At 34.8% G+C, this 12,321-nt stretch overlaps 1 protein-coding gene across 2 annotated transcripts in view; it reads right to left on the bottom strand.

Annotated features, from left to right (window-relative positions):
- NKAIN2 (sodium/potassium transporting ATPase interacting 2) overlaps positions 1–12,321 on the bottom strand; it is a 977,119-nt gene that overhangs the window by 516,371 nt on the left and 448,427 nt on the right. For both annotated transcript variants that reach the window (XM_077752776.1, XM_077752782.1), the window contains exon 2: positions 5,133–5,270. In XM_077752776.1, the coding sequence (XP_077608902.1) occupies positions 5,133–5,270 (138 nt within the window). The remainder of the gene's footprint in view (positions 1–5,132; positions 5,271–12,321) is intronic.

Genomic DNA, 12,321 nt, shown 5'->3' with positions numbered 1-12,321 from the left:
ATTTTGACAGTAAAATCTCTATTTTACTGAATCAAAGGACTTTTGACCTTTAATATGGCATCACAGGAATTAGACTGCATTCATTTGATTATTCAGAAGTTTGTTATACAGAAAATATGCAGAAATAAATAACTAGAACAGACTGGTACCAAAATCCAAATGATATTATAATATAAACCTAAAACACCACATTAGTTTTGAGAAATGGTAGTAGTTGGGAGCCAGAAGGGCAGTGAGTAGATTCTCACTGGAGAAAGGAAGGAAGATAGTAAGAAAGTTGTTTCTGAGGACTGGAGAAAAAAAGGATTCATAATAAATTACCAGCAGAACAATTAATTTGACCATTTGCTGCAATACTGGGAAGATAGAAAATATATCTATCAACTTATAGATCTGGTTAAAGGGATTTCCAAGCAAACAGCTGAGAGTGTTATTTGTCATCTTTTGTCATTCAAATTTTAAGCAGAATTTAGAGAATATATTTCCAATTCAGGATTTGGGGAGTTGGAAAATAAGTTACACAGTTACAGTATCTCCATCTGGCAAGAGGTTTTCCAAGTAAGATACTGTCTCAAATTCAAATTCAAAATGCTGTTTGCTCTTCAAGATCAAATCAAAGCTGTAGTTCTAAAACACACTGTTAAACCCTTGGAAAGATTTCAGAGACTCTCTTAACTATATAAAATATCTAATGATCTTAAAGGTGTCTCATGGCATCTTAACTCAGCTCATGCTAGACAGGATGGTCTGTCTTGAAAAGATTTGTGGGTATATATTTTATTTAAAAAGATGGGATTATAGTTTGACACAGGAATTCTACAAAATTGTTTTAAGGGTTGTAGAATGCTGAATTAAATGAGGAATAAATAGTTCAACCAATAGCTTAGAACACTTAGCTCTATTTTAAATAGCTTGCCAGCCTATCACTAGTCTATAAAGTTTAGTACTATTTCAAATAATAATAACAACAATAAGGAAAAACATATTATAGCTAACCTTTAGTGACCACTTATTAAAAAAAATACAGCTACCCTACAACCCAGCAATTGCACTACTAGGTATTTATCCACAGGATACAAAAATGGTGACTCAAAGGGGAACACATGCCTCAATATTTATACCTGCACTATCAATATTAGCCAAATTATGGAAAGAGCCCAAAAGTNGATCAAAAAGGATGAAATCTTGCCATTTGCAACAACATGGATAGAAATACAATGTATTATTCTAAGAGAAATAAGTCAATCAGAAAAAGACAAATATCATATGATTTCACTCATATGTGGGATTTAAGAAACAAAGCAGATGAACATAGGGGAAGGGAAAGAAAACAAGATAAAAACAAAGAAGGCAAACTAAAAAAGACTCTTAACACAAAGAATAAACTGAGTGCTGCTGAAGAGGTTTTGGGAGGGCGGATGGGCTAAATGGGTGATGGGTATTAAGGAGGACACTTGTTGGGATGAACATTGGGTGTTACATATAAGCAATGAATCACTAAATTCTTCCTTAAATCATGATTACACCATATGTTAACTACCTGGATTTAAATAAAATTTAAAGAAATAATAACAATAAGGTGAAACATATTATAGCTAACCTTTACCAACCACTTTTTAAACACCAAGTATTGTGCTAAGGACATTCTGTAGAGTTATCCACTTACTCCAAACAAACATCTGAGTTTTGAAACCTTCCAAACATTTTGATCCACATCTAGATATTCATTCCAAAATCTTTATCAGAGATGGAGATGACATATTTATAAGATTATAATCAACTCATACAAGAATTCAGCAAAGTTGCAGGATACAAAATCTACCTACAGAAATCCGTTGCATTTCTATAAACCAATAATGAAGCAACAGAAAGTGAAATCAAGAAATCAATCTCATTTTGTATCAAGAGCCATAAAATATCCAGGAGTAAACCTAACCAAAGATGTAAAATATCTGAATGCTGAAAACTATAGAAAACTTATGAAGGGAATTGAAGAGGTCACAAAGAAATGGAAAAACAGTCCATGCTCATGGATTGGAAGAATAAATATTGTTAAAATGTCAATACTACCCAAAGCAATCTACACATTCAATGCAATCCCAATCAAAGTTGCACCAGCATTCTTTTCAAAGCTAGAACAATCCTAAAATTTGCATGGAACCACCAAAAAAAACAAACAACAACAAAAACCTGCTGTCAAAGTAATGTTGAAAAAGAAAACCAAAGTGGGAGGCAGAACAGTTCCAGACGTTAGCCTCTACTACAAAGCTGTCATTATCAAGACAGTATGGTATTGGCACAAAAACAAACATATAGACCAGTGGAATAGAATAGAGAACCCAGAAATGGACCCACAAATGTACAGCCAACTAATCTTTGACAAAGCAGGAAAGAGTATCCAATGGAAAAAATATAGTCTCTTTAGCAAATGGTGCTGGGAGAACTGGACAGAAACATCCAGAAGAATAAAACTAGACCACTTTCTTACACCATACACAAAAATAAACTCAAAATGGATGAAAGATCTAAACGTGAGATAGGAAACCATCAAAACCCTAGAGGAGAATACAGGCAACAATCTCTTTGACCTCAACCATAGCAGTTTCTTGTTGACATGTTTCCAAAGGCAAGGGAATTAAAAGCAAAAATGAACTGTTGGAGCCTCATCAAGATAAAAAGCTTCTGTACTACAAAAGAAACAATCAACAAAACTAATAGGCAACCGACAGAATGTGAAAAGATATTTGCAAATGACATATTGGATAAAAGATTAGTATCCAAAATCTATAAAGAACTTATCAAACGCAACACCTCCCCCCAAAAAAAAATAATCCAGTGAAGAAATGAGCAGAAGACATGAATAGACACTTTTCCTAAGAAGACACCCATATGACTAACAGACACATGAAAAGATGTTCAACATCACTCATCATCAGGGAAATACAAATCAAAACCACACTGAGGTACCAACCTCACACCAGTCCCAGTGGCTAAAATTAACAACTCTGGAAACAACATATGCTGACAAGGATGTGGAGAAATGGGAACCTCCTGCACTGTTGGGAATGCAGCTGGTGCAGCCTCTCTGGAAAACAGTGTGGAGGTTCCTCAAAAAATTAAAAATAGAACTACCCTATGACCCAGAAATAGCACTACTAGGAATTTATCCAAAGGATACAGGAGTGCTAATGCATAGGGGCATATGTTCCCCAATGTTTATAGCAGCACTTTCAACAATAGCCAAATTATGCAAAGAGTGAGAATGTCCATCAACTGATGAATGGATATAGAAGATGTGGTTTACATAGACAATGGAATACTATTTGGCAAAGAGAAAGAATTAAATCCTGCCATTTGCAGCAATGTGGATGGAATTGGGGTGTATTACGCTAAGTGAAATAAGTCAGTCAGAGAAAGACAGATATCATGTTTTCACTCATATGTGGAATTTGAGAAGCTTAACAGAAGACCATAGGGGAAGGGAAGAGAAAAAAAATAGTTGCAAACAGAGAGAGTGAGACAAACCATAAGAGACTCTTAAATACAGCGAACAAAGTGAGAGTTGATTGGGGGGATGTAGGGGAGAGGGGAAAATGGGTGATGAGCACTGAGGAGGGTACTTGTTGGGATGAGCACTGGGTGTTGTATGAAAGCAATGAATCACAGGAATCTACCCCCAAAACCAAGAGTACACTGTATACACTGTATGTTAGCTAATTTGATGATAAATTATACTTAAAAAACGATTATAATCAGAGGAACATTATTTACACAAATAAAATTATGGAGGATCGTCAAAGTCTATTGAAAGAGAACAGTTAAATTAAGAATCGTTCTAATGATGACTTATAATTTATTAATTAAAATGAGTTAATGAAATTAGTACTTTTATTTTAAAAGTGGGAACTCTAAAAGTTACTGAGTTTATGCTTGTTTAAAGATTTTTAAAAAACTGGCAAATGCAAGATTTCAATCCTGGTATTATGACTTCAGAAGACCAACTCCCAAATGCTATACTATTTTCCCTACATTAGATCATATCATAATTTATATACGAAAATGAATGGTGCTATCATATCTTTTGTATTGAAAAACTTCCCCCTGCAACAAAACATATCCTACAGTTTACGTGATTTACATGGCTATACACCCTTAGAGAGCACATGTACTCATTTAAGGGGATGCACCCAGAGGATCCTTAGCCAGACAGTGGATCACTTGGTCCAGCTGTCACCACATTGTCTGTTTCAGCACCAGTGAGCTTTATCGGTTCCAGATGACTGAGACAATAGGTCGTAAGAGGGCATCTTTTATGTGAAGGAGGCCTTTGTGAAACCTGAGAAGGCTTGCTGGCTTGTGCTGAACAAGGCAGAGCTCTAGCTAAAGTATCTTATATATATTCCTTTACCACAAAATTGCTTTATAATATTAAATAAATGCTTATGGACTTTTCCTTTGTCAAAAATAGAAGAGAAAAATGACGAAACTAAAAAAATCTACATTAATGAAGAGCTATAGCTGAGATCTGAGACACATACAAAGGTAAAAAATTCTAAGTTATGGTTCCCATAGCAACGGCAACACAGTTGGATTTCACTTTTAGGTTAAGTAAGTTTAACTTGAGTAGAGATGCAAAATACTCCCTCTGAACCAAAAAGAATTATGGGAGAATATAGAGACTATGGTCCACACCCTTCTGGCTTTCAAAGGTATCAAATATTAACCCTAATATGTATTAATAGTGTCACATCAAAATTATATGTTCATTTGTACTGACTTAAAACTACCTTTATTCAATTTATAAAATATGACTGTGTAAAGTGGGAAAAATTCCCATCAAAATTTGTTAAATCAATGGACACAATCTTATAATTTGGAAATATAAGGGCGTAGTTCTGTTTTTTAATTACAATAGAATACTTGCTGAAAGTACAATTTATGAAAATACAATCTGATTACATTCACCGTCAAGTGTTTTAAACTTTACATTTCCCATTACTGTAGATGTAATCTGAAACTAGGAAAACAAACTAACAGTACTTTAAGGAGAGGACATACATATAAATTTTCAAGACAGTTGTAGTTTGCATCTGTATTTCAATGTTTTTTAAAGAAGCAGGAAGGGTACTTACTCCTGTTATGTAACGAGGTCTATATTGAATAGTCCCAAATAAACCAAGAATGACGATAATAATATGTACAAAATTTGCCAGGATAGGTGCCCACTGATATCCAAGGAAGTCAAATATTTGCCTCTCCAGCACACAAACCTAGAATAGTAAAACAGGGTATACAGATAAGCACAGTGGTGAGAGAGAAGAGAGAGTAAAAGGATCATATTGCATTATAATTAGCAAGTATAACTGTTTCCCCATATCTGGCATTTATCTCTAACAGTGAGACTGACATTTTTGGGTATATTTCAAAGAAACACTATAGAAGCTTTATATCCATAGACAGCTAAAATCCTTTTTGGAATCATTTTGTGGAGGCATCAAACCATATTCACAGGCTATCATCTGTGCAGTCATAGGATAAATTATATTGTCATATGCACTGTCTAACACTTGAATTCATCAACCAGCAAATTTGCAAAGTCCCCAAAAAGGGTATGTTGTTAGGGTCTGCTCAAATGTCACTATATAAGTTGGGAATAAAGCAAACGGGATTGATGTAGAGGAAAACTAACTTGTCAGCAAGTCAACTGACCTGGATTCTGGACTTAGATCTGCCTCTAGGCAACTGTGGTCCCCTATGTAAGTCTTTCACTTCTCTGGGGGTACTGATCCCTCGTTTGTAAAATGTAGGACTTTGACTTCTAACCCAAATAATACTGGAGTATACATCAAACATGACTTTTTGTTATACTCAGTTACCTTTATAACCAGGCAAAGGGTGCAAAAAGGACACTAAAACAATGGGAAGCAAAAATAAAAATATAGCATCACTGTTATAAAAGCTAGGAACATAGGTCATTTCAAATTATCTTACATTTATCTGTATTTACAACTTTACAATTAAGACGGAGGTGTAAATCTAAAGATTGAGAGAAGAAAAACAAAACCAACCAACTAAACAACCAAACAAAAGCTGTGATGGTCCAGAAGCACTATTTCATATTGACAAGTAAAACCTGGATAGCTATCAAGTTTGTCATCAGAACAAATACACTCAGTTTTATTCTTCCTGCCTGCCTTCAGATGGAATGATTATAAACTGTTGAGAGTAAAACATTTTGAAAGGACCTGATATTCCACACAAAGATTCAACAATATTTTTTTCAATCTAGGCTTTAAAGGAAAAGGATTTTAAAACCCCTAAGTTACTAACATCACTATGATTTAATGATATATCTTGCCAGAAGGACATACTAACTCTTGAAACAGTGTGCTTTTAAATTAAATACCTGTAGTTCACTTTGAAGATTTCTTGAATGATCATTATTCCCACTGTACTTCTTTAGCTGAACAGCATATTTTCCCATCAGGCATTGAAAAAGAAAATGAATTCATGACAACTGTTCGTATAACACTTCTGTTTCCTAAGGCACACTGGGTACCACGTAAGAGCTCTAACAGTAATCCAGCCTTGTCAAATCTTCATTTTCACTTAGTCGTGGCAGTGATTAAAAAAGAGAGAATCTAGGTCTCTTCTACCTTGCATATTCTAAATCCACAATACCCACCAGAGTTGCAAAAGTGGGATGTACATAATATTGCACATAACTGTAGGTTTATAAACCTTGAACTACCTTCTAATGAAACATTCCTTCAACTGTTATCATGCAGTCAAAACTTCATTAAAGGAGACCCATTTGTAATGTTAGGCAGTATAATGTAAAAAAATCCTTTGTTTTTGAATCCATTTACAGTACCAAAAAATAAGTGGCTGTTCTCAGAGCAACTGCTAATCATCTGTATAAAAGCTCTCTCCAACTTAGATCTTTCTATCCTCATCCTATGAATAAACAGTAAGTAGGAATGTAAACAGCAGCCAGAGGAATCTAAACTCTATAAATTTTGAGCATCATAACTATGGGGACACAGCAGGGAAAAAGTATAGAGGATGAAACACATTAGTCAAACAGTGGGAAATCTCTCAATAAATGCACCAATTATGGAAGAAAATAGCATACCATCGTTAATTATAAAAATATATATAGATGATAATATACTTGCTAATTCTGAATGGCTAAAATGAATTTACATCAACATTTATTAGTCTTTCTTTTTAATGACAGAAATAATAGTTTCATCAAACATTACTTACAAGGTTATGCAGACAGAATAAGTTAATGTGTGATTCCTCACTCATAAATCCCTCCTTTTACCCTGTTTCTGATTGGCCCTATTAGCCTTCATAAGTAGCTTCATCACAGGTTCTGTAATTTAGAGCCAGGACTGAAGAAGGGAAGATTTTCTGAAGAATTCAGAGAATATAAAGGGAATAACCGTTTATAGACGTAGTTAGTCTTTTCTAAGAATTCCTTCCAACAGAAAGTATATTCACTACGGAATTACTGGAAGGATTATGGGGTTGTAGGGAAGAGAACAGATATTAGTTAAAACATCTATTAGATGACGGGCATTCTTGCTAAACCCAGTCATGTATTATCTCATCGTGTCTACACAAAACCTGAGAGGTAAATATTTTTGTTTTACTTTTCAGAAAGTAAAACAAGCCACATGTAGTGTGGCTAAGTGAGTCTCCTGATATCTTAGAATGGTAAGTGCTAAAAAAAAAGAAAAAAAAAGAAGAAGAAGAAGGAAAAAGTAGACTCTGGTCATGGCCCCTGCGTCATGTTGTCATGTTCCCTATGTTGTAGAATTACGATACACCTAGTCCAAAAACAAAAGCTTTCACAGTTTATGTTGTAGACCTATGTTGGTCGGTCACAGAATATGTACTGCTTTTTACCTTACTTATTTTGGAATAATGTAGAGAATGTCTTTGATCATCCTTGTCAGTTCATATCACCATTAGGCAAGGCAAAGTTCCTTTCTATTTCATTTTATTTTCGTATTTGCCTCCTTCAACCCATATTCTCAGAGTTATTCTCCTTCCCCCCATTGGGCCCTCTATAATTTATTTGCTTTATGTCCTTTACATTACCTGGCATACAAATGTAGGTATACGGCCTTGAAAAACATAAACAGATCTTCCTCGTCTTACATGGTGTTATGCCCTGATAAACCCGCCACAGGTCCAAAATGTCGTAAGTCAAAATGCATTTAATACACTTCACCTACCAAACATCCTGGCTTAGGAATGTGCTCAGAATACTTACGTTAGCAAACTGTAGGGCAACATCATCTAACACAAGGCCTATTTTATAACAAGGTGTTGAATATGCCATGTAATTTATTGATACTGTTCTGAGAGTGAAAAGCAGAATGGTTGTTGGGGTACAGAATGGTTATAAGTGTACTGGTTGTTTACCCTTGGGGTCTGTAGTTACCTGGGAGCTGTGGCTCCCTGCCTCTGCCCAGTGTCACTAGAGAGGACTGTACTCCACAACACTAGCCCAGGAAAAGATCCAAATTCACAATTTGAAGTATAGTTTCTACTGCAGATGTATTGCTTGCACACCATTGTAAAGTCAAAGAATCGTAAGTCAAACAATCCTAAGTGGGAGACTGCCTCTACCGCTGTTGCTTCTGTGTGCCATTTTCATATAAAAAGTCTTTTGGAATAAGTCTCTCTCATGCTTGTTAGTTTTGCTGTATATAAATTTTTTTGTGTGTTTGGCTTCTACATAGTAGCCTGTTATTAATGCATAACTTGTTGCTTTCCACAGAGAATTCTGTGCCCTTACATAACTATTATTTGTGAAGTTTCTATTTGTTAACATAAATACAAGCTAATCTTTATCAATTATTATTTCTGCATCTATTGAGATGATCGCTTTATTCTTTTCTTTTCTATCATTAATGTGACTGTTTATAGTTTTTGCCATGATCAATTTTCCTTTTCATCCTGGGAAAATCCTTACTTGAAATTTAATATTATTTTTTACCGGAGTTTCATTTTGGATTAAATAAGATTTTATTTGTAAGTTTTATGTTGAAAAAATGACCCATAACTTAATTTTTTCTCTAACTCTGTTATAGAGGTTGTAAGAGCCCTAAACTATAAGGTACAACATTCATTTGAACACTTAACAAACTTTGAAGAAATCATCAGTCCTATTTTCTTTCCCCAAAAGCAACCAATGTCAATTTGGGGAAACTCTATTAAGTACATAGCTTTTCAGGAAAATACTATATATAGATGCCAGCATATAGGCATATATCTGTCATATATATGTCTTGAATTTTTTTCACATCATTTTATTTACTAAAATGGGATTGCAATGTAGATATGGTTTTTCCCCTTGAACTTTGTGATGTTTGTAGATGTCTCTCTACATTAGCACACACTACACATACATTATATTCTTATTAAGTGTTCCATTTTTTTTAAATGTTTATTTATTTGAGGGACAGCACAAGCAGGAAAAGGGTAGAGAGAGGACAACAGAGGATCTTACGCAGGCTCTGCAGTGGCAGGGTGACAGCAGCAAGCCCTATGTGGGGCTCGAACCCACGAAACTGTGAGATCGTGACATGAGCCGAAGTTGGATGTGCAACAGACAGAGCCACCCAGGTGCCCCTTAAGTGTTCCATTTTAACAGATATTCATTTGGTTTCCAATTCTCAGCTATAACACATCTGAGTGTGTTAAACAACCTTGTATATGTGTGTTGGTACATCCATAGGCTAGCTCCCCAGATGTGAAAATGGTGGGTCAAATTCTGATTGCAAAATCCCCCAAATTATGAAAGTGTTATTCATTCTCTTTGATATAAATGTATATACTGTTAAAACATGAGAACTACTCTACTCTTTTGCATTATAATAAATATGAATCTTAGTAGTCATTGTTCATCTAGTTGAATATGCTTGAACTGAAAAAGTTTTCAAAAACCTTTCTTGTAAGTATAGTAAGTAGAAGTCATCTTACTAACAATGAAAACAAATATTCATAAAAAGCACCTGTGAGAGCTCTTTAGGATAAATGTATTGACTTTCAAACTGGAAGAAATTCACTCCACACTCCTCAATTACATCTGAGAAAACTGGACCCAATTAAGTAAATAATTTGTTAAATTAAGTTTGACCCCTTAATAGGAGTATTCAGTCTATAGCAAGTTTGCTTCAAATGTTGGCATAGGGAGTTGAGAATCGTTCATATTTCCTAGGTAGCTATTGCCATTTAACTGTATTAACAAGGAAATTACATGTACATGAATACTATAAAATATTTTTCTAAAAGCCATAATGGGATGTTTATAGCTAGTTGCTTTCAACTGGTGGGGTTCAAAATCGGGTTCCTTGAGATACTACTTTTTGTTAATAACTACTAAGATTTCTTAATAAATTTTCCTCCCAAATATTTCTATAATTTTATGTCCTTAAAATGTAGTTTGGAAGTTATTACAATTAATATGAAATAAAACTAATACACAGAATTTGAAAGGAAAAATATAGTTTTTTAATTGTATTATAGGAGAACACAGGTTCCTTGATTTAAAAAGAAATTTAGGGGAGTTATTAAATGCTAGTAACAACCAAATTGTTTCCAGTGCTAAATTATATGTTGAAATGAAATTTATCTATTGACATGCCTGTTCTCCTCCTTACACCCTCCCCATCTCACTATCTTTAGTCTCCTTTAAGAAAACAGCTTTCAGACTATCTCCACTTTCTAGAGTCTAAGGGCAGATAAAATAGACCCAGACTGAGGTGCTAGGCAAATGGAGCATTATCCAGGTGAGCCTCAGGGAAATGACAAAGTTGTGACAAAGTCACAAGAGAATAAAAATTGTAGAATTTCATGAATCCATAAGGAAAGGATTTGCCTTTTCATTGTTTCCAGGAGAAGATAACTAACAAAATTATCTTTGTTAGAGTGTAAAAAGTAGGAAATATGCGGGGAAATCATGATGAAAATTGAAATGGGCATAAGAGTTTACACAATGGGTCCAAAGATCTTATTTCATCTGTGGGGACTATGAAAGTTTACCAGAGACAGAACCTCATATGGTCATTTGTTTGTCAGAATTTTGTCAATAGAAATTGTTTGGCCTTCTCCTACTTTCCAGTCAGGTATGGTCAATTGTGTGTTCCCAGTTGTAACTACTCTTTGTTTCTTGCCCAATAGAGCACTTAAAACAATGAAGGAGATAATAAAATAGTTCTGGTACTGTCTTCTTAACCCATAAAGGACTCTACTCCTTTTATCCCTACTCTGAGATGTTGCCTTGGATTCATGATTCTCCTGCCTGACTCCCTAGTACATTTTCTGTCTCTTGGTTGTCTGCCCATTTCGGTAAAACTGCCAGTTCTTATGTTTGTATATATTTAGTGTTTGTTGCCACACTAGATCTCATATATATTCTGGTTACTTACCCTCCCCTATGGTGAATTATAATCTCGAGCACAATTCTGCTCCAGAAACAGAAAGGATGCCTGCCCCATGTCGGTTTTTCTAAGCCAGTCCCCAGGGAATCTGTAAAGACTTTAGAGGTTTTCTGGGACTTTATGACTTTGCTGAGGTGCTGAGGTCTTTATGATAGTGTCTAAAATACCACAGTATCACAAAGCAAACCTCTGTATGGATATGAGATGATGTTCCCTGCTTAAGATTCTCTGTATTGTTCATAGTGGATAAGTGGGAACATATATGCCAGCTCTTAAACTTTTATCTGCAAGAGACCCACTAGAGACAAATATCTTTCATGTCACCAAGACAGTGAATTCAAATATGAAATTAAGAGAATAAACTTAAAGCAGAGTCTACAATGATTATACATGTAAGATACGGACACAGCCATGCACAGAGGTTTACTTGAAAAGTTTTAACAACTCTTGAGGAACTGCAGTTTTCAAGTGTGTGTGTTGGGGAGTTTGTTTACTAAATAAAATTGTAAAGTGTTTGGTAAGATGTTGGGTTACAAATGACAATTTACCCTATTTTATTAAACCAAGGATTTTCTGTTTCCCCCCCACATAATTGTTTTTCTTTAAATACAAAACAAAGGAATAAGCCTTACTGACAAATAATGAAAACACCACCAGAAGAAGATCTGGCCTCAATGGCTTCAATTATAATAGAAGTCAACATGTCATAGTCGTTCAGGACCCAAGTTTTGAATCAGAAAATCATGTTTAAATTCTAACTCACTATATGACCACAGGAGGTCACCTGATCTCTTTGAATCTCAGTGTCTTCATCTATAAAATGGGAATATTGTAGTACAGGGCTTTTTTTTTTTTTTTT

Source organism: Crocuta crocuta, unplaced genomic scaffold (assembly GCF_008692635.1).
Source record: "Crocuta crocuta isolate KB4526 unplaced genomic scaffold, BGI_CrCroc_1.0 scaffold230, whole genome shotgun sequence".
NCBI classification, from domain to species: Eukaryota; Metazoa; Chordata; class Mammalia; order Carnivora; family Hyaenidae; genus Crocuta; species Crocuta crocuta.
This window is presented reverse-complemented; position numbering and strand designations above follow the sequence as displayed.